Below are 25,370 nucleotides of genomic sequence, written 5' to 3'. Positions count from 1 at the left end.
GCTGTCCGTGTCATAGCTTCCACAGTAATCCAAGGCTGGGCTAGTGTCTGTCCTCAGGCAGACAGGGGACTGCTGCCTGAGGAAAGAGCATGGCCCAAAACGATGCCCTGACTGACAAAGTTTAGGATAGGCTGGAGGAGCAGTTCATCATAGTCTTCCCTGAATGGGTCTCCTCCCCTTGTTCTTTTATTTGCATTTTTAAACCAAACTCTAACCATGTGACTGTTGGTTGTTTTTTTTTTTAATCTAATTTGCTGTCAGAATTACGGTCTCATCATAGAAAATTGAAAAGAAAATACAGTATTTCCCCCCCTTAACTCTGAGAGTGGTCTTTCCTTAAGCAGTTTGAGAAGCCAGACTCTTTCTCAGTGTCCAGAGACTGTGTCTCCCTGACCTGTTGGCCCAGTACACCTGGTTACCCACTTGGGGGGACTCATATGTGTTTCAGAAGGGCTTCTTCCCTTCTCTTTGATAAGGAAACATGCTAGCAGCCTGTCAGGTTTGTCTTTTTCAATGTATTAAAACATAACCCAGCCTCTTCAGAATGACATGACAGAGTCGCCTGCCTGACCCAGCACCTTCAGGGCAGCAGGCACTCCCAGCATCTCTTCTAGACTACAGCCACATCTCCCTGGATGAGTATTGACATGGGTAGTCCTCCAGCAGGGTACTTGAGCTGTCCCCTCATCCTCTGGGCCAGCTAGAACAAGCTCCTGCTCAACTTGGGACGTAGAGTGGTCCTGTAGCAGCCAAAGAGGACTCCAGTTTCTAAGTTCAGCCTAAAAACCACAAGGATGTGGAATTTATGCTGCCAGAGCCTGGTGATGAAGAACACGGGTTTGTGGCTTTTTTTTCAAAATGTTGGGAAAATCCATCCCTCTTGCCCGGCTGTGGAATTTTTAGTCCTAGAGCTGCTGTACAGGAGCTGGAGACTCCAATGTAGAATGAAGGCCCCATGTGCCAGGTGGAAGATAAGAGCTAATCCCTACTTTGAAAAAAGCATCATCTACATAAGCAAGATGGATGCAGCCAAGTCCCATCCTGTTTTCTGAGCGCAGATCTAAGCACACAGAGAGCTAAACTGATTTCCCCCCTGGGACGTCCTGAGCCTCTCTTCCCCCAGGATGCCTTAATACCCCAATCAGCTGTTCCCCTACGTTAAAGAGATGGATTTAACCCAAAAAGGCTGGCTGGGTCCTGAAAACCAATCATGCAGCCCACCGTTCCTCAATAGCCCAAGGGGAGAGCAAGTCATTCGCTGCCAAGTATTTATCGACGGGAATACAAGGGCATTGTTTCTGCTGGGGGGATTGTGCCTAAGCCTTTAATCATGCCATGAGTACTGAACGTTGCATCTCAGCAGGAGCAATCACAGGCTTGATCTTGGCCAAGAACTGGGGAAGCCAAGAGCCAGGATTGTCCAGCCGTGCTTTTCCAGCAGGGAGCAGAGCACAGCCCACCCCACAAGCAGCCTGCACGTGGACTCATGTTATCTTGCTCAGCAAATCCTCAGGTTTACACCAGACTCCCCATTTACTGCACTGTCTCTGCAGAACTCTGTGCACATGAAAATTTGATCTCACTCTTTATTAAATGTCTCCACTGATGCAAAGAAGATAAAAATTTTCATTATACATTCCCCTGAGTAATAGGGTGCTTGGCCCAGATCCTCAGGGATGTCTTCATGGGTCTGATCCTTCTCCAACTGACTCAATTCTAGGTCTGATGAGGGCTTTGCCAAAAGCCCACTCAGACAAGGACCTGCCCAAGGAGAAGGAGGATAAGACCTCTCGTATGTGAAGATGACTTGCTCATCTGGTTGTCTCAGCAATTTGTTGCTTTGTGAAACTATTTTTACTCACCATCAATGACGAAGAACGTTGTCTTGGGGGCTGGTGGCTTTTTGTTTTTCTGCTCTTTCTTGGATTTATTTTTAGGTTCCTTTGGGAGGGAGAAGAAGCGTAGTGCAGACTGAAAGCTTAGAGGACGGGAGACAGAGATCAAGGGGGAGTGGGGAGACAGGATTTCCCCTCCAAGTCCCAGGCCACCTTATTGCTTATGGGGCTTAGCATTGAGGAATTTTATAAGGGAAATAGGAAAGGGCATTCAGGAGGTTGTAGGCTTTCTCCTTCAGAAAAAAACAGGGGCAGGTCCTGCTAATGGTTTTCCGGAGAGCTGGAGTAGGATTTGAGATGGAAGACTTTCTCACGGGTCTTACAGCACTTGATTATGTTACAGCCCACATGTCTTTAACATGATTACAGGAAAATTGCTTTGGGCCAAGAAACATCTTTCTGTTCTGTTCATCCCATGCTTAGCACGCGGGGATGCAGGCCTTGATGCCACAATAATACAAGCAATTTTTCATACTCATCATAGCTTTTATTTGAAAAGAAAGTGGTCCTAGACCTTATGGTTGAGGGCTTGCACACATGACCTTTAAAGACTCCCAGAAAATAGGAGGAATGTTAAAGCTACAGAATGTAGGGTTTTTTCTTCCTTGTGTCATTATTTTTTAAGCCAATTCCCTAATTTTGAAGGGTCACATGAATGGTTTTTGAACCAATGATGCTGCATATATGCCAGTGTGGTCCCTGGTAATAAAGCTCTCACTGCTCACACTTAGCATTGAGAAAAATGATGAATTACCAACCAAAAAGCCCAAAAGTGCTCTGCAATCTGTAGGGTTGATCAGGTACCCAAAGAAAAGAAAAAGCAGCCATCCAACCTCCCTGACCTTTCAATCCTATTCACCCCAAGGAATGCGCCCACCTCTGTTCATCCCACGTTCCCCTACACCACCCTGCTGCCTCCTCTTGCCTCCTCCAGGCCCCCTCTTTGACCTGTTGTCTTCTCTCCTCAACCTCCATCCCTGCCTGACATTACGAAGAGCTGCAGCCCTGCCTACACAACTTTCCCCAGACAAACCAACAGCAGGCTCATCAGTAGCTCCTACGGCAGACAGCAATCTGCATCCAAGGGGTTTCGTTGCTCGTCCTGAGCCTGCGGGAAGGATGCTCTGCACAGCTGCGGGTTGCCTGGGTTTATCCAAGCCCTCCAGAAAAGCTGATGACAGCTGGTCATGGCTCTGCCTCTCCTTCAAACTTCTTAATCCCGTGGGAACATCACTCTCACCCCGGCACTGCTTCTGCTCCTTAGCAGCTTCTTGGAGAGAGACCTGGGTCTTGTCACAGGCACTAATAAAACCTTCTTTACTTTGGCAGGACCCAGCACCACTCCAGCAGCGATAAATCTCAAACCAGAGGGCAATTTGTCCTTTTTTAACCAGCGCAGGCACCTTCAGAGGGATTAAGTGTCCTCACTGGAAACTGGACCCCATCCAGCCTGGGAGCGCTGTGGCAAGAGCACAAGAAGTCCCCTCACATCACACCAACCCATGGGGATGAACACGGGGTGGGTGCCCCTGTGCAGGAGCCCAACCTGCTTGCGAACAGTCAAGTGAATTACCATCCTTATTTCTTAGCTCAGCATTTTGCGGGTAAGCTTATGGCATTTCCAGAGGATTTCCCTTCCCCTGCAGGTACCGCTTGCATGAACTTCTGTTTTACCCTGCCTGTTTCTAGCACTCTGGGATTTCTCTGCTCTCCTTCCTCAGCGCCCCAGCTGAAGTGGCCGCTGCCTCAAGGCCACCGGCTCAGGGTCAGGCTCTGCCGCTGCAGGGTGACACGGCGTGTCCTCATGTCCTCATGTCCTTACCCTCCTCGTGCCACGGCTGCGTCCTCCTGAATGACCTGCAAGCCGTCCCTGCGTGGCACCAGCTGCTCTCTGGCATCGCATCCCTGGGGGGACACTACTGCAGCACCCCAGAATCAGGTTTCCAGGCAGTTCTGAGGGCAGCTGGCAATGGGAGGCAGCAAGCATTTCCCTGATCCTGTGCCAAGTCCAGGCATGGCCAGATCCTCTTGGGCTTATCCATCCTTTGTGACATCCCCACCTCCTTCCCCTAAATCAGCAGTATGCCCTGCATCCTGCTGCCGGGGTGCTCCCGCCCCTGCCCGCACTGGAATTTGCTCAGTGCTTGCAGGATTTATCGCCCTGCACACAGGATTTATCCCTTTTCCATCCCATCCCCCGTGACTGGAGCACTTTTTTCCCCATGGCTCTGCATTGCTGCCACCTCCCCTTGCTGCGTTGTCCCCACGATCCCCACATACCCCTTGCCCACGCTTGCTTGAGGTTTTCACCCAGGCCCATGGGAGCGAACCCACAGCCCAGGCTGCAGCGGGTCCCCACTGCAGAGGTCTCTGTGGGTGATGCTGCGGAGAGCAGGGCTGAGCCTCCCCGCTGGGTGTCCGGGAAAGCCGCTCGGCCGGGGCCCGGGAGATGCCCTTCTCCAGCGGGGCGCTACCAGGATGCTCCGAGCAGGAGGTGACGTCCCCGTGGGGAGGACACGAGGAGAAACGCTGAGACACGGAGGAGCTCTCCTGCATGGAGCATGTTCGGGGGGCTGCAGATTGACCTTCCCAGCCCCTAACTCCCCCCCTGCCCACCCCTAGCCCATGGGTGCCCCCCCCCCCGCCCTCCCCTCCTCCCGCAGCTCCAGCGCCGAGGAAGCCGAGCCGGAGGCGGTGCGGAGCCGGATATGCAGCGACTCCCCGCATCCCTCCGAGTGAGTATCCCTCGCTCCTCCCGATGCCTTCGGAGGAGACGGATGGACGGACGGACGGGCAGCCAGAGGTGGACTAGTCTCTTCTATTTGTAAAGCTGGGGTGGGGGGGAACCGCTTCCCACATCCCCTTCCCCATCCTCTGTCTTCATCCCCTCTTCCCCCTCCTCCTCCTCCTCCTCTCCGGCCACGATAGTCTCCCCCCAGAAAAAGGGGGAGGGCGGGGGGGAACATACTGGCAGGTGGAGGGAATAGGGAAATGCAGCCCGATCTGGAATCCCGCAGAGATGAGGACTCAGCCGAAAAAAAAAAAAGCCCCCAAAAAATAAGCCCTCCCAGGAGGGAGGGAGGGCGGGCGAGGGGCCGGGCTGCTCTGCCGCACCGGGAGCACCGCTCTGCCCGCCGCCCCGCAGCGGGGCAGCCCGTTCCCATCCCGGCATGGGACAGAAAGCAGAAGGCCCCGACAGACAGACCGACCGACAGACCGACAGGCGGGCGGGGAGGGCTGCGGGGGGAATGCAGCGCGGCTAGCACACACACACCCCCCCGGCTCCTCCCAACTGTTTCTTTCTGCTTTTATTTGTTCCCTTTTTTTTTTTTTTATTTCCCCACTCGTGACTCGGGCACGGGTCACGCAGGACAGCGGGCAGCGGCGGGGGGGGGAGACGACAACACACGAAGAAGCGGGGGAGGGATGCTGCCCGCTGCTGCCCGCTGCTGCCCGCTCCTCTGCCCCCCACCGCGGGGCCGGGCCGGCGGCAGCTCCGCGCCGAGGCGGCGGCTCTGTGGTCCCCGGGCATAGCCGTGCTCCCTCCGTCCTCTCCTCTCCTCTCCTCTCCTCTCCTCTCCTCTCCTCTCCTCTCCTCTCCTCTCCTCTCCTCTCCTCTCCTCTCCTCTCCTCTCCTCTCCTCTCCTCTCCTCTCCTCTCCTCTCCTCTCCTCTCCGCTCCTCTCCGCTCCTCTCCGCTCCTCTCCTCTCTTCTCCCCACTCCCTTGCGCCTCTCCCCTCTCTCTCCTCTGTCTCACGGTACCTTTCTCTCTCCTGCCTTCCCCTCACGTCTCCCCTTTTCCGCTCCTTCCTCCCGTTTTTCCTCTCCACCCCACCCCGCCTCTCCATCTCCTCACCTCCATTTTTTACAGGGGGGCTTTTCACTTTGTCAGGGCAGAGTGCGGTGACGCCACGGCAGCCACCACGGAGAGGACACAGGACCCCGCCTTGGGCCCACCGTGCCCCTTCGAGGGGGTGGCCTGGACCCCAAGACCCCCCCAGGGCCCACGGCAGGGCTGCTTCACCTGCATCGCGAAGCCCCCGGCTCTCCGGCAAGCTTCACCTGTCCTGTCTCCTTCTTCCGCCGTCTATCTCATGGAAAGCAAGAGCTGCAAAGGGGACAGCCTGCGACCGGCGGTCCCATGCAAGCACTCGCTGGAAAAAAAGACGATGACGAATCCCACCACCGTCATTGAAATCTACCCTGACACCACCGAGGTGAATGACTACTATCTCTGGTCCATCTTCAACTTCGTATACCTCAACTTCTGCTGCCTCGGCTTCATCGCCTTGGCCTATTCTTTGAAAGTGAGTATGGAGCGCGAGGCGCAGGGTAAGGGGTGTCTGGAGACAGAGTGGGAGCATTTGGGGGATCGCGCCTGATGTAAATCACACCTTTGCCACCCAAAAGAGAGGTTGCACTTGCTGGGGATAGGGAGAGCCAAGGTGTGTTTTGGAGCTCGGGATATTGCTTCAGGTGGGGAAGAGGCGCTTTGACTTGCTCCGGTACCCTCGGAGGCTCCTGTGCACCGTGGCAGCTGGGTGATGGGCAGGCAACACAGGGCTGGCTCAGCTCGTGCTGTGCCCGCAGGCACCCCGGCACTTGGTCCCTTCTTTAGGATCTTCTCGGTTAGAGATCTTGTCAGGGTAAGACCTGGCAGTGTCGGATGGTTGGGCAGAAGCAATAAGAAGCAGCCGGCCAGGATCAGCCGGTGCCTGGCAAGTTGCAGGGGCAGAGGCTGCCAAGGTGCAGGGCAATCCTGTTTCCTTCTTGCCCTCTCCCTAATTAAAACACCAGAGCTGGTGGCCAGCTCCCCCCCACCCCAAGCCCTATAAATCCCGAGGCAAGCCCTGGAGACCTGCCAGCATTGTGGGAAGGAGCCTCGGGTAGCTGAGGAGGGGAAGAGAGTGCAGGGGGGCTTTGCACAGCGTCGGGGCTGGGGGCAAATAGAGCCATGCTGATGGAGGGGACGATGGCGTGGCGCACAGCCAGCGAAGGGGACGGGGCTGTGTTACTCACGGTAGCTGCAGAGGCAAGCAGACAGCCCCCCGGCAGCTGCCAGGAGAGAGGGGCCTGGGCTGCCCTCCCCTTCCCTGCCTGCCAGCCTCAAAACTAACTGAATGGATGTGCAGAGAGCCTGGGGCGGCTGGGCGGCCCGGGAGAGGAGCTAGCTGATTTGTTTTGGCAGGCAGCGTTTAGAAGGCCAGAGCGCAAACGGCTTCGTCACAGAAGCAGATCAATTAACCCCATCCAGCTCCCACGGGCTAGACTGGGAGTGCCCAGCCCGTCAGGGTCTCCCACAGAAAGGCTTGGGGTCAAATCCGCAGACCCGTGCTCTCGGCTCGCCCAGCGCTGACACAGTGGTGCCTGCCTCAGTTTCCCCTTTCCTCAGATGGGCGATGAGCGCCCATCCTCCGCTCATGCAGCAGGCTTCACTGCTGCCTGGGCAAGGCATTTAATAGGTTAAATCATGCCTGAGCTGAGCATCACCACAAGGAAGACTGACCCAAGGGCAAATCCAGGCAGCAGCAGCCTAACATCAGTGCCTTAACACCCCCACTCATTTAGCCAGCCAGGGAAGAAACTGCCTCTTTTTTTTGTGTGTGTGTCTTTGCTCATCTGAATTTGCCTTTAATGATCAGCGTCTTTCCCATGCTGAAGGCACGGTCACAGCGGGCTAAGAAAGGGTTTCACATCATGGGGACAAGGCAGTAGCTACAGCAGGTATCTGGGTAGATGTGCTCCCTCGGCTGCAGCCAGCAGTGGAGGCAGGACAGCCTGAGGACGGGGCTGACCCATCCCCAGGGGACAGGACGGAGTAGGGTCTGCCACCTACAAGGTTTTAAAAGGCTGGACTCTTCACTATCCTTGACACGAGGTGGAAGGAAGGGCAAAGCCCAGAAATAAGCCAGGGCCAGAGCCTTGTGCCGGGCCAGAGGCCTGGGCTCAGCATCCGGCTGCAAAGGTCTAGAGGACACAAACTCCAGTGTGAAAAAAAGAAGCAGCAGCGAGGGAAGGCAAATGAGCCCATATGCTCCAAATCAGGGAAAGGAAAATAGAAGATGGCTGTCAAAAACCAGCCTTGGCTTTTGGATCTGCAGTAGCTGATCGGGTGTAACGGTGGTACCCAAACAGACGCGGAGCTGAGGGGGTAGAAATAACCCTGCTCTGGTCTTGGAGCTCCCCAGAGTCTGTGACTCTGTGGCAGGGGGGAAATAGAAACAAAATGTCCCTCAGGGGCACAGGACAGAGCTAGCAAGTGGCCGAAGGGACGGCAAATACCCTCATGGGCTGCTGTTGGGATGGGTGGTGGGAGGCAATGGAGATGCCGGGGCAGTAGCAGAAGGTCTTTCCTGAGGAAGACCACTAGGATGTTAAGAAAGATGGGATCCTTCCTCACTCACAGCTACTGCAGAGACCTTCACAACATCCCAGTCAGGCTGGATGTTAGGGTCATTTCTCCAGAACCCTGTTGTTTTCATGTCTTTTATAATCAACAAGGTTTTTCCCAGAAGTTCAGAGGAAGCAGAAGCAAGGAATATCCTGGGGACAGATGTTCCTTTAAACAGACTTCTCTTGTTCCTCTGCAATTAAATGTAAGGACAATTTAGCGGCAGACAACTTAAGTCTCAGCCTTTCTAGGATGTCCATGTTCTGCAGAGACTGAGTAAGGTGCTGTGGGAAGGAGAGGAGGGGAGCAGTACCTTCCTCTCCCTGATCCTGTTCTGGGACCTCTGACGGCAGAGCCCTCAGCCAGTCGAGCGCAGTTTTCCTGGCTGAAGGGCCATCAGGGTGCTGATGGCATTAAACAGTTCCCAGTTATGGTTTTTCCATTTCTTTTAAATAACTGAAACATCTAGTAACCTCGGGTATCATTGCTTTCATTATCAGAAATAGCATTTTCAAGTACCCTGCCATAAACATCATCTGCTTTTGCCAGATTGATACTGTTAATAAAGCAGTAGCTCCTTTGTGCCCCAAGTCCATGAGATGTTTCATTATGGACCTTAATTAAGCACACCCTAGTATTTCCACTAGTTTCAGCAGCACAATGCCCACACTGAAAGCCAGATATATGCTTAGGTACACTGGAATATGACCATAAAGCTGTCTCCTTCCCCATGCCCCCTTTTATTTGTTTCAGCCACAGCTGGGAAAGCAACAGTACCTCCATGTCTGCCTAGCTTTTTGCACGCGAGCTGCAGCCTTCTAGATTTCTTTCTGCAGGGAAATGCTATTTCATGGTGACCACCATTTACTAAAAAATACCAAAAACCCACCCCAGCACCAAAGAATTTATGCTTTTACTCGAAGAAACTCATGAAGTCAGGTGAGGGCAAAGACTGTGACATCCAAGCACTCTGAGTAACAGTGTGACAGCATGCCTCGTCTTTATTTACACCCGTAGTGGGCCAGATCCTTGGCAGATACACCTTGCTGGGCTGCAGTGGAGTTGCACCGACTCACATATCCCTCCGGGGGTTACTTCTAGCATCTCGGGCTTCTCAAGGTCAGCCTCCCAGAGCACAAGCAAGGCGCTGTTGGTGCTGGGGAAGAAGAGGTAAACAGCAGGACCAGGGAAGTTTTTAGAAACCCTAAAGCAACCTTAACCCCAGCACAGATGCGAGGATCATGCCAATGGCAATGCTTTGGATTCAGTTGGTTTTCATCAGGAGCAACTGCCATGGCCTGATACGAGTATCAGCAGCTCCCTCCCCTCCTCTTTCCCAGCTCTGAGAGGTAGCGAGTGATGCGTCAGCGGCTGGTGGCAGGACCTCACTTCAGTTGTTAGGAGGTCCATCTCCAGAGACCGCCAGGGCGAGCCAAGTCCTTCTCAGTACCCATCACGCCATGAGGCAGTAGATCAGAGGAGCTGGGTGTTGTGGTTGTATAGAGTTGAAGATGGCAAGAAGCCCTGCTGGCTTTTTAAGCCCCACCAGCAGCCCACGGAGTTGCTCGCAGAGTTTTCCTGCCCCTTGGGGCCAGCCAAATTTGTGGTGTGATGGCACCACGAGCTCTCTTGCCCGCTCTCTGCCCGGCCCGTAGCACTCAGCTCTGGGCACGGCTGTTTACCTTCCTCTCTCGCTGTGTGCTGACCTTCCCCATTTCGAGTGGAAGCTGACCAGCACAAACACGTAGCTATTTATTAACCCCAAGAACCAGAGAGGCTGTGGCACCTGACCTCTCAGGCAGGCTTTCAGCCTGCTTTTCAGGAGGAGCAATGGTTTATGGAGGTGGGTGAAACGCAGAGGCAACAGCCCCTTGACAGTGGTGCCGGCGTGGTGGAGAGCTCTTGACCAATTCACAGAGCAAACAAATCCAAGCATCCCCTCCAGAGCTCCTTATGTGTAGGGACGCAGAGCTCTGCGCTGAAATGGGTTTACAGACAACCAGCTGTGGGCTGCATGCTAAAAGCTGGGCTGCCTTAAATACAGACTCATTAGGCTCATTATCAACAAACCGTTCGTCTCCTCCTGCAAGCTGACGCAGCACTTCGTGCCCCCACAGTAAACTCCCTGGTCCCAAAAATGAGAGGGGCCAATGTTGGGATCACTCTGCATGGCTCGACCTTAAGGAGAAGGAGCTGTGCAGAGTGATCCCAACAGGCCAAGGCCCAGAGCAGAGAGAGAGGAGGTGGCAGCTGGGGAAGGGACTGGGAAGGAGCGGGACAGTAGGAGTCAAGGGGAGCTCTTGGAGAGGAAGGTGAAGGCAAAGCCCCGAGGGGAGGAAGGGCAGGAGATGGTGGTCAGAGGGAGGAAAGAAAAAGCCACCATGCACCGGTACACTGGAGATGTTGGAGAACAAGGTGAGCTGGAGATGGTGGAGGACAAGGTGAGCTGGGGATGGTGGAGGACAAATTGAGCTGGAGATGGTAGAAAACAAGGTGAGATGGAGATGTTGGAGGACAAGATGAGCTGCAGGGAGGTGGCAGACAAGCAGGAATGGAGGAAAAGGCCTTTTGTGTGGGGGAGAGGGGAGGAGGAAGGTTTGCATGTTAAACCACAAAAGCAGGCTATGTTTTATGGAAGGCTGGGCATGGAACAGGAAAGGAAATGTATACGTTGTTAGGCCGGACCAGAGATGAGCTTTGCCTTGTCCAGGGTGGCCCTTCCGAAAGGGCCACAACACAGTGTTTTGGGGTGCATGGGGAAACCAAGTCAGCAGATGCAGGATAATTATCCTTACACACCAGTCATCTCAGTGCAAAGCAGGGCCAAAAAATCCCCAAATAATTTTAGGCAAGGTGAGAAGGGTCAAAACGATGATGAGAAAAGAATCTGTGACTAAGGAAACACCACGCTTAGGTTTGGTGGGGTTCAGCCTTGTGACCTTGGGGACCTGTTCCCCCCGTGCCTCAACTCCTCGGCTGTGCAAGGAGGCAGCTTCCAGGGCTCCCAGAAGCTTCCAGCACGTTATGGTGATGGTGTCCACAGGAGCATGAAAATAGGAAAAGCTGAGGCTGGGGTAGGAGAAAGACACTGGCATCTCCTTAAGGAGAGAGCCGGGAAGGAGCCGAAATGCATATCTGCTCTCCAGGAGAGCTCCTCCTCCAGAGCCCGGCTGGGATGCTGCAGCAGCACGTCGAAGGGAGACGTCTGCGAGTGTCTGGGGGTGCAAGGCCGGGCAGGAGGAGGTGAGGCCACCCTGGAGAGATGTGGGAGGCCGGCGCTGTGAGTGGTTTGGAAGGAGAAATGCCTTCTCATCGCGCTTGTGTGCCGCAGGTGCCCTGGCACTTGTCGGGCGCGTAGAGGCTCTGTTGCAATGTAAGTTATAATGGACAATAAGGGATGATTTGCATGGGGGTGACCGCTGAAGCCATAGGGTGTATGGGAAAATAATAAGGAGAGGAAGGGAACAAAGGACTCAACAGGGACGAGGGATCCAGCAACCAAGGAGGAGAGCTAGGCCAGGGAAAGGGCAGGGGACTGCCAGAGACGGGGGATGTGGCAGAGCACCATGTGCCACAGGGGCTGGCAGGGACAGGCTGGAGGGGCAGGGAAAGGAGGCACCTGGGTGCCCTTTGGCAGGAGTTCGAAGGCGGCTGTCCGTACCTTCATTTCGGTCCAAACAGCAGGAAAGAGAAGAGATGGGAAGGACAAAAAGGGAACTGGGGGGAAATGATGGCACTGGGGAGAGGGCAGCCCCAGGTGCCCCTTGCTAGAGACGCTGAGGAGCAGCAGACTGGAGCAGGACCAGAGGGACTGCCATGGGCAAGCTGTGCGCAGGGGCTGCTGAAGCGCTCGGTGGGAAAGAGCTTAAGTGCTGGTCACGAGTGAGAGCTGGTGTCAGGTGGGAGAGGCTGCTGGGAGCACTGGGAGAGGGCTGGGCCTGGAAATTAGGGTGGCAGGGCACCCCAGGGAAAGGAGGAGCAGGAGGCAAGGAGCAGGGGAGAGCTCCTGGGGCCAAGAGGCACTGGCCCCACACAGGCAAAGCAAGCAGCTCGGCAGTGGGAGGGTTGCAGAGCTTGGTGTGCTGGCCACACCGGTCTGCTGGAGAAACCTCTGTCTGCTTGGTGAACACTGGCGGCAAACACTGATGGCAAACACCGGCAGTGACCTCTCCCAGCTGCAGCTGGGTTACAGAGGAGGAAGGGGCAAAAGGCTCTGCGCAGGATTTGCCCCCGGCAGCCTCGCCCTGGGAGCAGTGGGCGGATTTCTGGGCTGAATCCGGCACCCCGGGGGCTCTGGCTGCAGAAGCCACTGCACCTCTCACCGGTGGGTAGGGAGGTGCTGGCTGCCCAGCCCTGCTGCACCAGGGGTTTTCAGGAGGGTGCTAAACCTACCGAATAATTTCAAAGGTGAGTCATGCCGGACACGCAGCTGACACAAAAAGGTGTGCGGGCTCCCAGGCTGCTGGCTTGCTGCCTTTCCAGAGGTCATCTCTGCTGCTGGGAGCACCAGCCAAGCATGCCACAGAGCCGCACCTGCTTTGTGACTGTCCCCTGTCCCCGCTCTCAGGAGGATGCCCTGAAGCTGCCGAGCGCGTAGCAGCGGGGTGATGGGTGGATGGCCCCGGCTCCAGCTGCAGGCTCCCGGGAGCGGGGCACAACAGAGGCTGAGGACATGGCACTGCAGGACTTAGGAGGAGGAGGAGAAGAGAGCTCTCATTCTTGCCTGTGTGCCTGCCGACCCTGGCTCCTGCGGGCCTCATGCCAGCAGCAGCCTGCCTTCCCATGGTCCAGGATTAATGAAGAGCTGGGAGTGCTTGAGCAGAGAGGTCCTCACTGGTCTGATGGAGGAGGGGACATTGCTTGAGGGTCTGAGACATGGTTTTGGAGGCCCTGTGAACCAGCGTGGCTCAGTGGGAAGGAGGGGTTCAGCAACCCTCCCCCATATCCAGCAAGTCGCAGCAGGCTTTCAGGACAACCCTGTGGGTAAGCACTGCAGGAGGGAGAGAAAGTCACTAAGACGTGGTCTGAATCCATCGCAGAGTCTTTTCGGAAAGCGAAATCCTGGTCGATAAAAGCCCTTTAGTATTTCTAAGTAGGACTCCGGGGCTGGTTTTCGCAGCCTGCCACCGACATCTAGCGGTCTGGCAGGGCTCGTGCTGCCGGCAGTGAAGGCAGGCTGCGAAGGACACGCAGCCCCGCGACCCTCCGGCCGCAGAGCAGGCAGCGAAGCCAGCGCTGGCACACTGTGCCAGCCCCTGGATGCCCCTGCTTGGGTACGGGAAGGGGAAGAGGGTAAAGTCTCCTGGTCCTCGTGGCTCCAGCTGCCTGCGTCTGCTGAGGGCTGGCTGACAGGACGGTCTGGGGACAGGGACACATCCCTGCTAGGAGGGGATGGATCCTGACCCCTCATCTGCTGGGCTCGAACTGCAGAGCTGCTGCTGGTGGGCAGTGCCATCAGCTGCCTGGCTGTGCCATTCGGCTGCCTGGCTGTGCCATTCGGCTGCCTGGCAATGCCATCTGCTGCCTGGTAGTGCCATGCACGGCCTGGCTGTGTCCTCTGCTGCCTGGCAATGCCATCGCTGCCTGCTAGTGGCCTCACTGCCTGGCTGTGCCATCCAGTGCCTGGCTGTGCCATCGCTGCCTGGCAGCCTGGAGGAGGTGGAGGCGAGCCAGTGACATGGACGGGCACAATCCTTACCCACTGCAGAGCTGTCCCAAGGTGAGCCCATGGAAGTCCCAGCCCGCAGACTAATGAAGAGAGCAGACCGCGCTGTCAGGATTGAAAACTGCCAGTGGCAGAGATGCTACACGAGCCGCATAAGACCTGCAAAAGGAACTCATTAACCCAGGGCTGCTTAATATGCTGGAGGCTCATGCACGGCCCTGGAGCTGCAGTAGGATGCCGTGCCAGGTTTCACCCGCTCAGCCCCTCACCTCAGGTGGAGGCACAGGGGTGCACACCGAAACCGCAGCCAGCCTTCTCGCTCATGGGCCAGGCGAGGTGAAGCCCGGTGCTGCAGGGCCAGGGGACTATGGCGTGGTGGGAAGGACGCGTTAGTGCCCACGTGCATGGGGTACACGATGGCACTTCAGCTCCCTTGTGCACCCTTGGGCTCAAAATGGTACTGCCCCATTCCGGGGGCCACGGGGACCTGGTTGGCCTGGTTGGTAACAGCAATGGGTCACTCTTCCAGGTTTTCTCCCAGGGGCCTCCAGCCCACAGGCATTACAGTGCTTGGCCACACAAGCTCAACCCATAGCGGACCCGGGGTGCTAACCTCACCTTGGGGTGTTTTACGGCACCCCATGTGTTCAAATGCAGAGGCACAGCCCAGCCCTTGTCCACTGCATGGGTACCCTACAGTATGGATGTTGCTTGAAACAAGTTATGTCTTTTTATACATCTCCCAATTTGTAATTTTTTTTCTTTTTGGTCTCAGGTCCGGGATAAGAAACTCCTCAATGACCTAAATGGAGCAGTTGAAGATGCCAAGACAGCCCGGCTTTTTAACATCACCAGCTCAGCCCTTGCCACCTTCTGTATCATCCTTATCTTTATCTTCCTGCGATATCCCCTCACTGACTACTAGAGGGAGGCCAACAGCACTGGCCACCGCCAAAATGCCTCTATGCCAGAAGTGTCTGCAGTTGTTTCTTGTAGCAAGGACGCAAAAAAAACCAACCACCACTCCACCTTGATTGCAAAGAAAAAAGCCAATTAAATACATAAATAAAAAATAAATGAGTTTATCAGCCCAGCTGAGCATACCCTTCCTGCCCCCAAACAGTATGTGAACTGCTGTAGGAAAGGGTCTCACTCTTACATACATAGAGGGAGAAAAACAGACCAAGAAATATTTATTTTATGGCCAACAGGCTGTATGACAAGAGTGTGCAAAGCCCAGAGTGATGCATGCCTGGCAGGAGAAAGTTGAGCTCTGGGGAGCAGCGGGGTCCTGCTGAGCAGGAGGTGCGTGCGGTGATGGATGGGGACCACGCCAGGGCTGGCTCACAACATATCAGGCGTGTTCAGACCACCCCATCACCCCCTGATGTAGGGGATTTCTTTTCCTTTTCCTCTCTTGAGTTTCATCCACTGGTTCAAACAACTCCCAACCCATGGGGAGATGAGGGTGTTAGGAAGTTTGTGCTAGGGAGCCCCAAAGCCTCCAGAGAAACCCCAAAAATGTTAAAGGGCAGGTTTCTCCTCAGGATCTCCTGGCAATGCTGAGAAGGAAGGTACCTTCTGAAGAACTCGCCTAAGCCCCCTAAATCGAGTGCTACTGTATTTCTGTAAACGGTCAATAAAAGATACCTCTGATATCTGATGCTGCTGGGTTAATTCCTTCCTTAGGAGGGCTGGGCTCCTGGATGCTACGGGCTGGCAAGAGAAAATGCTAATGTCGCCAGCAGCTGCTTGGGAGAGATTTAACAGAGGTGTGAGGGATGCTGCTGCAGGTCGGGGCTGCACACAGCCATAAAAAGAGGGCACAGATCCAGATTTAAGAGCAGAGGCCTCAGCCACTCCCATTGATGGTCGATCAATCGCAAGTAAGCGAACACAGCCGAGCAGGCAGGTCCCCCCATCCCCTGCTAGGACCACTGTTGAAGATAGAAATAAATCGCCACAGTCTAAACCTGCTGCTACCGCAGCACTTCCCGTTACTGAGAGCTGGATTTCGGAGACGCCGTGCGTTTGCCACTGAACGAGACAGGAGCTTGGAGCCCTTTTTGACAGCTGCCTGTGGCTGCCTGCCGTGCTGCAAATCAAGACGCCCCGACTTAAAAACGCCACAAATGAATAGCAAGACCAGGACTAAAATATAGCTTTTCAGCCCCTCCGACCCTTCATCTCATCTCATATGCTGCAGCTGCCTCATCTTTTTCCAGCTGTAAGAAGATCTCGTGCCAAGGGAGACCGGCCGTGGCAGACCAGCCGCGGCGCCGGGAGGAGGCAAAGCACCCACCACAAAAGGGAAGGTGCAGCAAGAGATGGGGAATGCAGACAGGACATCATGGGATACTTCATCCTCTGCTGAGTGCGTGGTTAAATCAACCTACTGTCTCTGGGCTGTGCTCAGTGAGGGCTGTGCCATAGTGAGCTGTGGGGACGGACCATGAGGATGCTTCCCTGAAAGCCTCATAAGATATCACCTCCTTCCTGCCCAGATCTCCATGCCTTAACCCTGGCCTGGGCTTCATTTATGGGGGAAGCTACAGGCAGAAGGACCTGCAGTCCTACCTGCTCCCCACTTGCTGGAGAGAATTTCCACATCAGACCAGAGCAGGGGTCTGTTTTGGGCTGAAGTTTCCACCGGCAGTGCAGTACATGGTACCCTGGGAAGTATCTCGGCCATGAAATGTTCTATGATCACTCATGCACAGGTCAAGACTGTTCCCAGCTCTGTTGGTTACTTCTTGCTCCCTTCCCTGAAGCAAGATCTGAGGGGTCACAGCCATCCACATTTCCATCCTAACATATCTAGGGGCTGTATCCAGTCCTTGTCCCTGGCAGAGGAAGGAGTCGGCCTGTCGCGATGGCAATGCCTCCAAAGAGGGTGCAGCCACCCTGAGCTGGCAGCTGATAACTGGAGCAAATTAAAGCCCACTGGGGTGGTGCTAGCTTAGGCAAGACCTGGACTAGTCACCACCAAAATCCTCCGAGGGTTAGGAGGAGCACAGCGGTGAGTTTGCATCCCCTTTCCCCCCCCTCCCCATATCTGCACCGAGCTCACGTTAGCCATTCCCAAGGTATTGGCTCAATATCCTTCACCATCTGGGTGCCCATTGTATCTCTTAAGCTTTGCAGCCCAAACACAAGCCCAGCAGGATGGGATTGGGGAATAACTCACCAGGGTGACCCTGCCTGCAGTGCCGGGGGACCAAAGATGCAGGTTTAGGTCACTGTGGGACCAGCGTGCCTGGCACCTCTTGCAATAACAAGTGCGTTCCTCTCTATGAGCTGGGACTTGTTGGAGCCATGTTGCAAGTGCTTTTGCACTCGGACATCCCCCAAACTTTGCAAAATCTTGCAGGGATGGTGCCACCATCCCCATCTCCCTTGTCACGCAGGAAAGAGCCACCCTGGTTTGGCATGCAGGCACAGGGCTGCTCAGATAGAGGCAGAGCTGACACAAAATTGGAAGTGACCCAAAGCCAGCCTTTCCTGCATTTAACAAGTGTGACAAATGAGTTGCCATCATCCCTTCCCCTGACGGACTGTCTTATCTGCAGGAAAATGAATGCTGGTTTAATGAACCAGAGGGAATATTGAACTGATTCTGCAGCATTTTTGCATGCATAAGCCATCAGGGATGGAGAGGGCTGGCTATGACTAGTAACCATATTTATTATTTGTTGCCCAGGTTGTAGGAGGTGTGAACGCTGAAATCGCTATCCACCCAGACCTGCCTTGGACAAGAACGGGGTAGCAGAGGAGGATGCAGTAACTCTGTGGCTGGAGGATGGGAGATCGACCCCAGGCAGATGCTTACCTCCACCACAGCCCTCGCCTCGGCTCCACCTGTGGCTCTGGGCTGGGACCAGCAAAGCCCCTGTGCTCTCGCTGCCTCTCTCTCTTAGTGACCCCCCAATCTTTTTAATGGAGCCCCTCCAAACTCATGGCAGTTGGAAAGCACCCCCCAAATGGGGAAAATGACAGGGGGACATAGATTTCCAAGACTGCTTAGGAAAAAAAAAAGTCATTTATTCATGCAGAGGTCTTCCAAGCACAGCAACATCAAGGTGCTTAGCATTCATTTCATCTTGCCAGTGTCAGGGAACCCCAAACTGAGATGGCAAAACCACGTCCCCATATACTGGCAGGGAGGTACATTCCAGATTGCACCAACTGTGCTGTGAAGCAAAAATAAGAACTTTTTTTTCATTTTGAGAGAACGAGGGAAAGAAAAGCAGCAGCCAAATATGATGGGTCCTCTAATTGCTTTTTTTTTTTTTAAACTTTGCAAGAAAATTCTGGAAGTTCAGGTTTTGCCCAGGCTGACACCCGACGCAGCAGAATGCAGGCTTTCGAGGGTTTCTTCTCTGCCTTTTCACTTCTGCCACTCACAGCGTCACGCCGCACTCTCCAAATCACACCTTTTTTTGGCTGCGAAGCCACAGCCTCTGTTGCACTCAGCGGCAGGAAGGAAAACTGAGAGGAGGGGGTGAGAGAGAGGAACAGCCAAATGCTGCTTGAGAAGCATCTTTTGAGATGGGGAAGAACTGCCGGTCACGTTGCCATGTAGAGATTTAACTGTATTCCTTCAGGAAACTGAGCTTGACAGCTTGATGAGGATTTCTTTTTGCTTTTTCTTTAGCTCGAGGGGAAAAATGGGGAAGCGGGAGGGGGGGTGTGATTGTTCCCTCTTAGTCGACATTGTGAGATTGTGCCTAAAAATCCTGCTGCTGGGGTTGAGCCCCTGGTACATGAAAGGCGTCGGGGGCGAGCGTGGGTAAAGGCCAGCGGGGCTGGCGAGGGGCACGCGTGCCCGGGGGGGAGATGCTGCGGGGACGGGGCTCGTTCAGCCCGGCGATGAAATGGCTTCGCGGGGAGCCTCACGGCAGCCCCAGCACCCAGGAGGAGGTCACGGAGGGAGGCAGTCGGATGCCCGAGCCGAGCTGCAGCTGCCCTGCGAGGAGCCGTGCTGCGGGATGCAGGCAGAGGGCCCCCTTACACCGCGCCACCGCAGCCGGCAGCTCGCCGCCGCGCCGCCCATCCCCGCGGCCTCTGGACAGGCCAGGAGGCTTCGGGCCCCTTGGCCCTTGCGGGGAGCAGGGGTCCGTCCCCGCTCATCCCGGCACCCCCGCCAAGCCCCACCGCCGCGGAGATGTGAACCCCCGCGCAGGGCAAGCGCTGGCTTGTGTAAGAAGCAGATGTGGGGTGAGGGTGGCTCCTGCGCCCTACAACCAGCCCAGGCGCGGGTGGGGGTGAGGTGACAGCCTCAGCCCCCCGCAGGGACATGCCACTTTGCCAGCCAGGACGCGTGCGTCACACGAGGGCCCGGCCGCCGTTACACATTTACCCTGCACGCTGGCAGGGAGAGGTGGCTGGGGGCCAAGCGGTGCCAGGGGCGGGCGTTGGGCCTGCGTGTGAGCAAACCCCGCCGCGCTTACGCAAGCCCCAGCGCTCACCCGTGGCTCTGCCCCGGCTGCCACGCAGGCCTTGGTGATGCCACCTCTGCGCAAATGCCGCCGAGCCAGTTGGCAGACAGCGGTGCATCGAATCCCAGTTGGGGTGAACTGGTTTGGGTTTGGTTGGCAAACGTGACCCCGCAGCTCTCCTAGGTCTAGGGGCTGGCAGTTATAAACATGGCGAGCTGGAGCTAATTCAGGTAACTACCTTCCAGCCCAGCGCCGGCATCCGCCGGTCCCCACGCCGGGGGTGAGCTGCCAGCCGTGCAGGCAAAGCACGGTGAGTCAGGGCGGGAGCAGCCCTCAGCCTGGGTACCCAAATTAACGGTCAGAGAGAGATGCAGATGGAAACCTCTATCCCTCTGCAGGGTGTCTAAGCCACCAGCAAAACCCAGCACCAAGCTGTAGCATCATAACTCTGTTTCCCAGGCGCTCCATGGGCCAGGAGGCAGAGTCACGCCGCCAGCAAGTAGCAGCTCTGGCCTCTCTTCCCAGCCATGTGCTGATGTCCTGGGTGACCTTAACAGAGTCCCTTCACGTCTACGTTTTTCCCTCCAACACCTTCTCATCATCTGTTGGCATCTCAGAGAAGGAACTGCAGCCTTGCTTAGTGCCACCAGGCCCTGGGCTTGCTTGGGACCTTGGCACCGTGGGCATCCTGCGACCGGCGCAATTGCAGCAGTGCCCAGATGCGGTCGGCGGATGCAGGGGAAGAGCAGGGTGCTGGTGGAGCTGCGAGTCCCTCCTCTCCATCCCCGGAGGCTGGCAGGCCTGTGCAGGGTACGTGCGGCAGGTTGGGCAGCGAGGAGCGCCCGGCTCTGCAGGCAGACCGCGGCGGTGCGCAGCCCTGCCGGGGGAGGAGGGGGAGGCACAGATGGCAGCAGATGCTCTCATCAGTGAAAATGATTGAAGCAAAATGCAAAACAAAAAAAAAAACCTAGCAACTGGTGAGCAGCCTAACAAAACCCAGCACAGGGGTAGAGAAAAAGAGTCTGGAACTGACAGACCCTTGCACGGAGCCTAACTCCGTGCTGCCTTCTGGCCTGGGGTAACGTTTTTCCCATCCCCAATTCACATACAGTGAAGAAAGACCATGCCTTGTCCCAGAGCACTGGGCAGTGATTATTTTTTAAGACTTGTATACACTGAAAGGAAACTGTTCGGTGTCTCTCCCCCTTCCCCTGTCCTCGTCCTCTCTCTCGCCCCCCTCCCACTGCTTTCAGAGGAGTGAATATGACCCCAGACAGCTTCTACGCACACCAAAGCCACTCAGCTACCCTCGCTGCCCAGAGCAAACCCACGTGCATGCCAACATGGCACACTGTTTCAGCACGGGAGGTGAAGGAGCAGGCACACTTCCTGCACCTGAGGGGTGTTATTGCAAAGCCTCTGCGCGGCTTAGCTGCTGCCACCGGCCTCGATTCCTCCAGCGTGATCGCCTTGTGCTGGTGCAAAGGTCCCGCTCCTCCGTCTCTCCCATCCCCTGACTTTGACCCATCATGCCAGTACTCAGGAACCATGCCCCGCATTTGGCACATCTCCACGCTCCTGCTCAGCTTTTCTCAGACATGTCCGGAGTGGAGGGAATCAGAGGGAGTTTATTCAATGTGTGATGGGGTATTTTTTTCCTTTTTCCCTTTGGCATGAGCCCCTCGCGGCACAGTCGGAGCCGCAGAATGAATGCTTCTGCAGCATGCGCTGATCTGAATGGCACAGCACGCAGCCCTCCAGTCTGCTACTTCTGCAATTAATTGCGCGGTAGCTGCTTTTGCGACGTGCACGCGCAGCCCCACGCCCTGCAAGGCCTGAGCCACAATGCGCCCGGGCAGATATTTCTGTCGGGAAAATGGAGACAGATCCGGGGCAGCCCCCTGCGTGAGAAACACGGCTGCCTGGTGATGCTGCAAGTGCCTTTTGCCCGCTCAAGCACATCAGCTCTCTTTGCTAACGGAGTGACACCATTTTGGGCTTTGCAGAAGGAAGGTGGCGTGCTGGGATTCACCAGGAATCTGCTGGGCTTCATCCCAGCTATGGGGTGGGAGAGGTGGAGACCTGGCTCTTGGGCAGCGCAAGGGCAGGAGCCAAAGAGGGGAGTGATGCCTTTCCCACGGTGGGATGCACAGTTCACCACAGTCAATACGTTTCTTTACAAAATGGGGTGATACGGAGCCTGGCAGAGCCCTTCCTCCAGCACCTTGCCGTGCCCCTCTCCGGGACGCTGCGGGGAGGGTGACAGGCACATGCACGGTGGAAACAACCAGGCTTGGTAGAAGCGGAGCTGTGTCAGTCCAAGGGTCAACTCTGGCTTCAGCCACCAGCACAATTTCGAGGTGCCAATACCCCCCATGGTGGGAATATACAGTGCCCTGCAGCCAGCGCTGCCAGTTCGAGGGTGATGGGAGGCTGGCTCGGCCGGTGGTGCAAGGAACTGCATCTGAACACCAGGCAAAAGTTAAAAAAAAAAATTATTTGGCCATTTAAAGTAATTGCAGGTTGGCAAAAAGTCTCTCCTTTTTGATGGATAAGAAGGCTGGTTTGGCAGCAATTTCTTTTTCCTAGTTTTAGTTTCCTTCATGATCAGGTTCCGATTTTAATCCCTGTAGGATGCAGGAGGCTCTGCTGTGCTCTTCTGCACTTGGCCTGCCATGGCAATTAGGGGGCCTGGAAAACGTTTTAGCACGAACTATTATGTGTACAAGCATAACTTGCATTCGAAACACGTAGCTGGGATGCAATCCATCTTTGGATGCGCCTGAAATCTGGGAAAGAGGAAAAAACAGTGGGGTGAATTATTTTTTAAGTGCTTTACCTGAAATAAAGCACTTCCCTTTAGCAATAAGCAAGTTGCTGCATAATTTTTGCTCAGTTCATGATGGTTGTGATGGGGGTGGGAGGGGGATGCCGGCCCTGGGGCTGAGACAATAGATTCACATCTGGTAGATGGGAGCTTAGAGCGCAAGGCTGCTTTGTTCTGCCTGCCTGACCATAACAGCGTTGCCCCGGCTCTCCCCGCTTAATTTCCCCTGGGGAAAATAGGGATGCTGCTCGCCCGGTCAGCGCGCCCGAGCCACCCAAAGCCGACCAGGTACGCTCGCAGCGCTGCCCTCGCTCAGGCTGGCTGCCCTCTTCCAGAGGTCCGCACCCGAATGCTAGAATTTCAGGTTGAACGGGACTGGGATCTGAACGGGGTTAGCTCCCAGCTTCGGGGAGGCAGGTGAGGTTTTGCAAGCCTCTGTCACCGCCTGCTCCCAGCCCCTGCGATCCCGGGAGCAGTTTAACAGCAGTGAATCATTTGTTTTGGTTTCTCCCCACCAGGCACTTGGCTGCAGTGCCTCGCGCAGAAGCAGTGGGCGTGGGAGAGATGCACGGCTCGTGGGCTGGAGCCTCTCCCGCTGGCCGTGAGAACCAGCATCCCACCGGTCCCTGGCCTTGCTGGAGCATCTCCTCCTGTTTGCTGCCATTAGGGACTTCGTAATGGATCAAATCTGCCATGTCCCCATCACCCAGGGATGCACCAGGGGGTCCGTGGGGTGGCTGAGGAGAGGTTACCAGAGGTGAAGGCTCAAGAGGGAGCTCAGCTGGGCCTCTTGTTGGAATGAACAGTCTGAGGCAGGTGTCTGGCAGCCCCTCGGGACACCCTATCCTCTGCCTCTTCTCACCACCTCCCCATCCCTCGCCTACTGGCAGCCCAGCATCCTTCTCCCATCTCCTTCCCTGCACTCCTCCTTTGCACCAGGCCACTGGCCGGCCAGGGAGCGATCTTCCTGACAGCCGATCTGGGATGCTCATCTGGCAGCGGTGTGCCGGGCCCAGGGCTGGAAACATTGATTTTAACTGGGGTTTGGAAAGGAACTGTTGAAATCCTCTTCCTTCAGCAGGCTTTGTGAGCTCATGGCTCTCTGCCTAGATAACGGCTTTTACACGGAAGCTTTGGGATTTTTGAACTCATTCCTTTCCCCTTCTTTTTTTCTATTTTACCCCTGAGAAGGGATGTTGGGCAGGGGAAGAAACAGCCCTAAGCTGAAGCAAGAAAAGTCTTTCTCAGTTTTTCCCTGGCCGGGGCACTCCACACAGCTGTGAGGAGGGAGCTGGGCAAGCTGGAAAAGCAGCAGGAAAGGCAGAACTGAAGAAAAGATCCCGGCTTCATTCCAGCCATGCCAGGCATGCTCCTGCTCCTGCTCCCACCAGGACCATGTGCTCCAGAGCCACTAAAGGAGCAAGCACCCATGCTACCCCAGCGTATTGCCACCAATTATGGGAACGGGGCCAAAACCCTTGCTGTTTAGGTAGAGTAGCCCTGGATTTGGAAGAGTTTCCCTGCTGGCAGCTTTGGGTGAGCTGATTTTCTGTAGGAGGAGAAGGGTATGAACTCAGCATTGCTTATGCAGCAGTGAGATTTTTAGCATCCCAGGGTTTTACATCTCTGGTGCTCTAGAAGAAATGACCTTTCTGGGAAAGATTTTGCCTCCAGTAGCCACGGTAGCTCAACACCCTTCTTGAGAAAGCTGCCGGCTGTGTAACTGGAGAGATGAGAGTTAATTTTAAAACATCCGGCATCCGTATCGGCAGCAGGGAGGAAGGTTCTCTTGATTTCCTAAGAGCCAGCAAAACCTAAGCTTCTAAACCCTAATCCCTCTCTAAGCTGGAGCTGCCAGGCCAGGGCCAAGGACAGAGAAAAACCTTTGCTGCGTTAGCCAAACTGGCTGCATAGCTCTTCAATGCCACCACGGTGGGATGGAGGTGAGCCCACCCCGCACAGTTAGGAGCCGACACACGCGCTGGACTCCCCCTGAACCCCCCAACCGTTGGGCCACCCTTTGCTATGCTGTCCTCCAAGACCACAGGGCGTTTATGTCTGTCCTTGCCCGGCCTGGGTGCTTTGGAGCGAGCGAGTCCTGCGGGGCCATCCCAGCAGCCACCCCGCTGCTCCAAGTTCAGCAGCCGGGTGGTTGAGGTGGGCAGAGCCGGCATGTGAACTGCAGGCAGGGTGCACTGACAGGCAGGAGGGGTGCCCCTGCCTGCGGGAGAGCTCTAGGCTCAGCGTTGCCTGCCATCAGGCCAGAAGGGCAGCCCGGGAACCGTCTATGAAGCAAAACCACATGAAAGCACATTTTTGTGCAGCAGTGGAGGTGATCCCCGGGGACCCCAGCAGCCAGGAGGGGTCTCCGAGGAGAGGCTGCCAGGGATGAAGGCTCAAGAGGGAGCTCAGCCCGAGAGGGTCATCCCCAAAAAAGCCCTTTGCTGCTCAGGCCACTCTCTCCGCGGGGTAACCCATCTCCCTGCGAAAAGGCATCACCCAAAACCACCAGGCGTGGGAGCCCCCCACGCAACCCAGCAGCCGGGCAGGGCCGGGGCTGCCCTGGATGCTCGCAGGCAGCGCGGGCCCCGGGGGAGCGGGCAGCGGCGCGGCGCTGCGCCGGGGCCGCGCAAGGGCCGCGCAGCTCCGCACAGCCGGGCCAGGCGGCCTGTGGGGAACAGTGCCCGCTCCCTCCGCGCCGCTCCGCGCCCGCGGGGCTGACGTCACCTTGCCCCTGCACCGCCCGCGCTGATTGGCTGCGGGTGACGTCAACGCTGTCTTCCCCCCCCTTCTTTTTTTTTTCCTCCCCCCCCCGCCCCCCCGTTCCCGAGGCATGACCTCATCGCCGGCGCATTCCCGGCGGCGCGCGGAGCGGCGCGGAGCAGCGCGGAGCAGCGCGGATCCGGCCCCCCCCGCCCGCCCGCCGCGGCATGCGGGCCCTGCGGCGCCGGCAGCGGCCGCGCCAGCGGACAGCCCGCGGAGCGGCGCGGCCGTCCGCGCCCGCCGCGCCGGGTCAGTGCATCCCCCTATAGATGTCTTATACGCGCCCCGCGGAAGGGGGGGACGGGGGGACGGGCGGTGCGGTGAGGTGCGGTGCAGCGCAGCGCGCCCGCATGTGCGGAGCGGAGCCGGCATCGCGCCCAGCGCCGGTGGA

At 56.2% G+C, this 25,370-nt stretch overlaps 1 protein-coding gene across 1 annotated transcript; it reads left to right on the top strand.

The window, feature by feature from the left end:
• Positions 1-4,520: 4,520 nt before the first annotated feature.
• IFITM10 (interferon induced transmembrane protein 10) lies at positions 4,521-15,540 on the top strand (the record flags this gene model as incomplete). The annotated part of the gene is made up of 3 exons (XM_081999963.1): positions 4,521-4,630; positions 5,788-6,202; positions 14,727-15,540. The coding sequence occupies 3 exons, from the start codon at positions 4,521-4,523 to the stop codon at positions 14,874-14,876; spliced, it is 675 nt and encodes a 224-aa protein (XP_081856089.1). The 3' UTR covers positions 14,877-15,540.
• Between the last annotated feature and the right edge of the window lie 9,830 nt (positions 15,541-25,370).

Source organism: Phaethon aethereus (genome assembly GCF_964289735.1).
Source record: "Phaethon aethereus genome assembly, chromosome: 5".
NCBI classification, from domain to species: Eukaryota; Metazoa; Chordata; class Aves; order Phaethontiformes; family Phaethontidae; genus Phaethon; species Phaethon aethereus.
The sequence above is the reverse complement of the archived record's forward strand: the minus strand, read 5'-3'. Positions and strand labels throughout refer to the sequence as shown.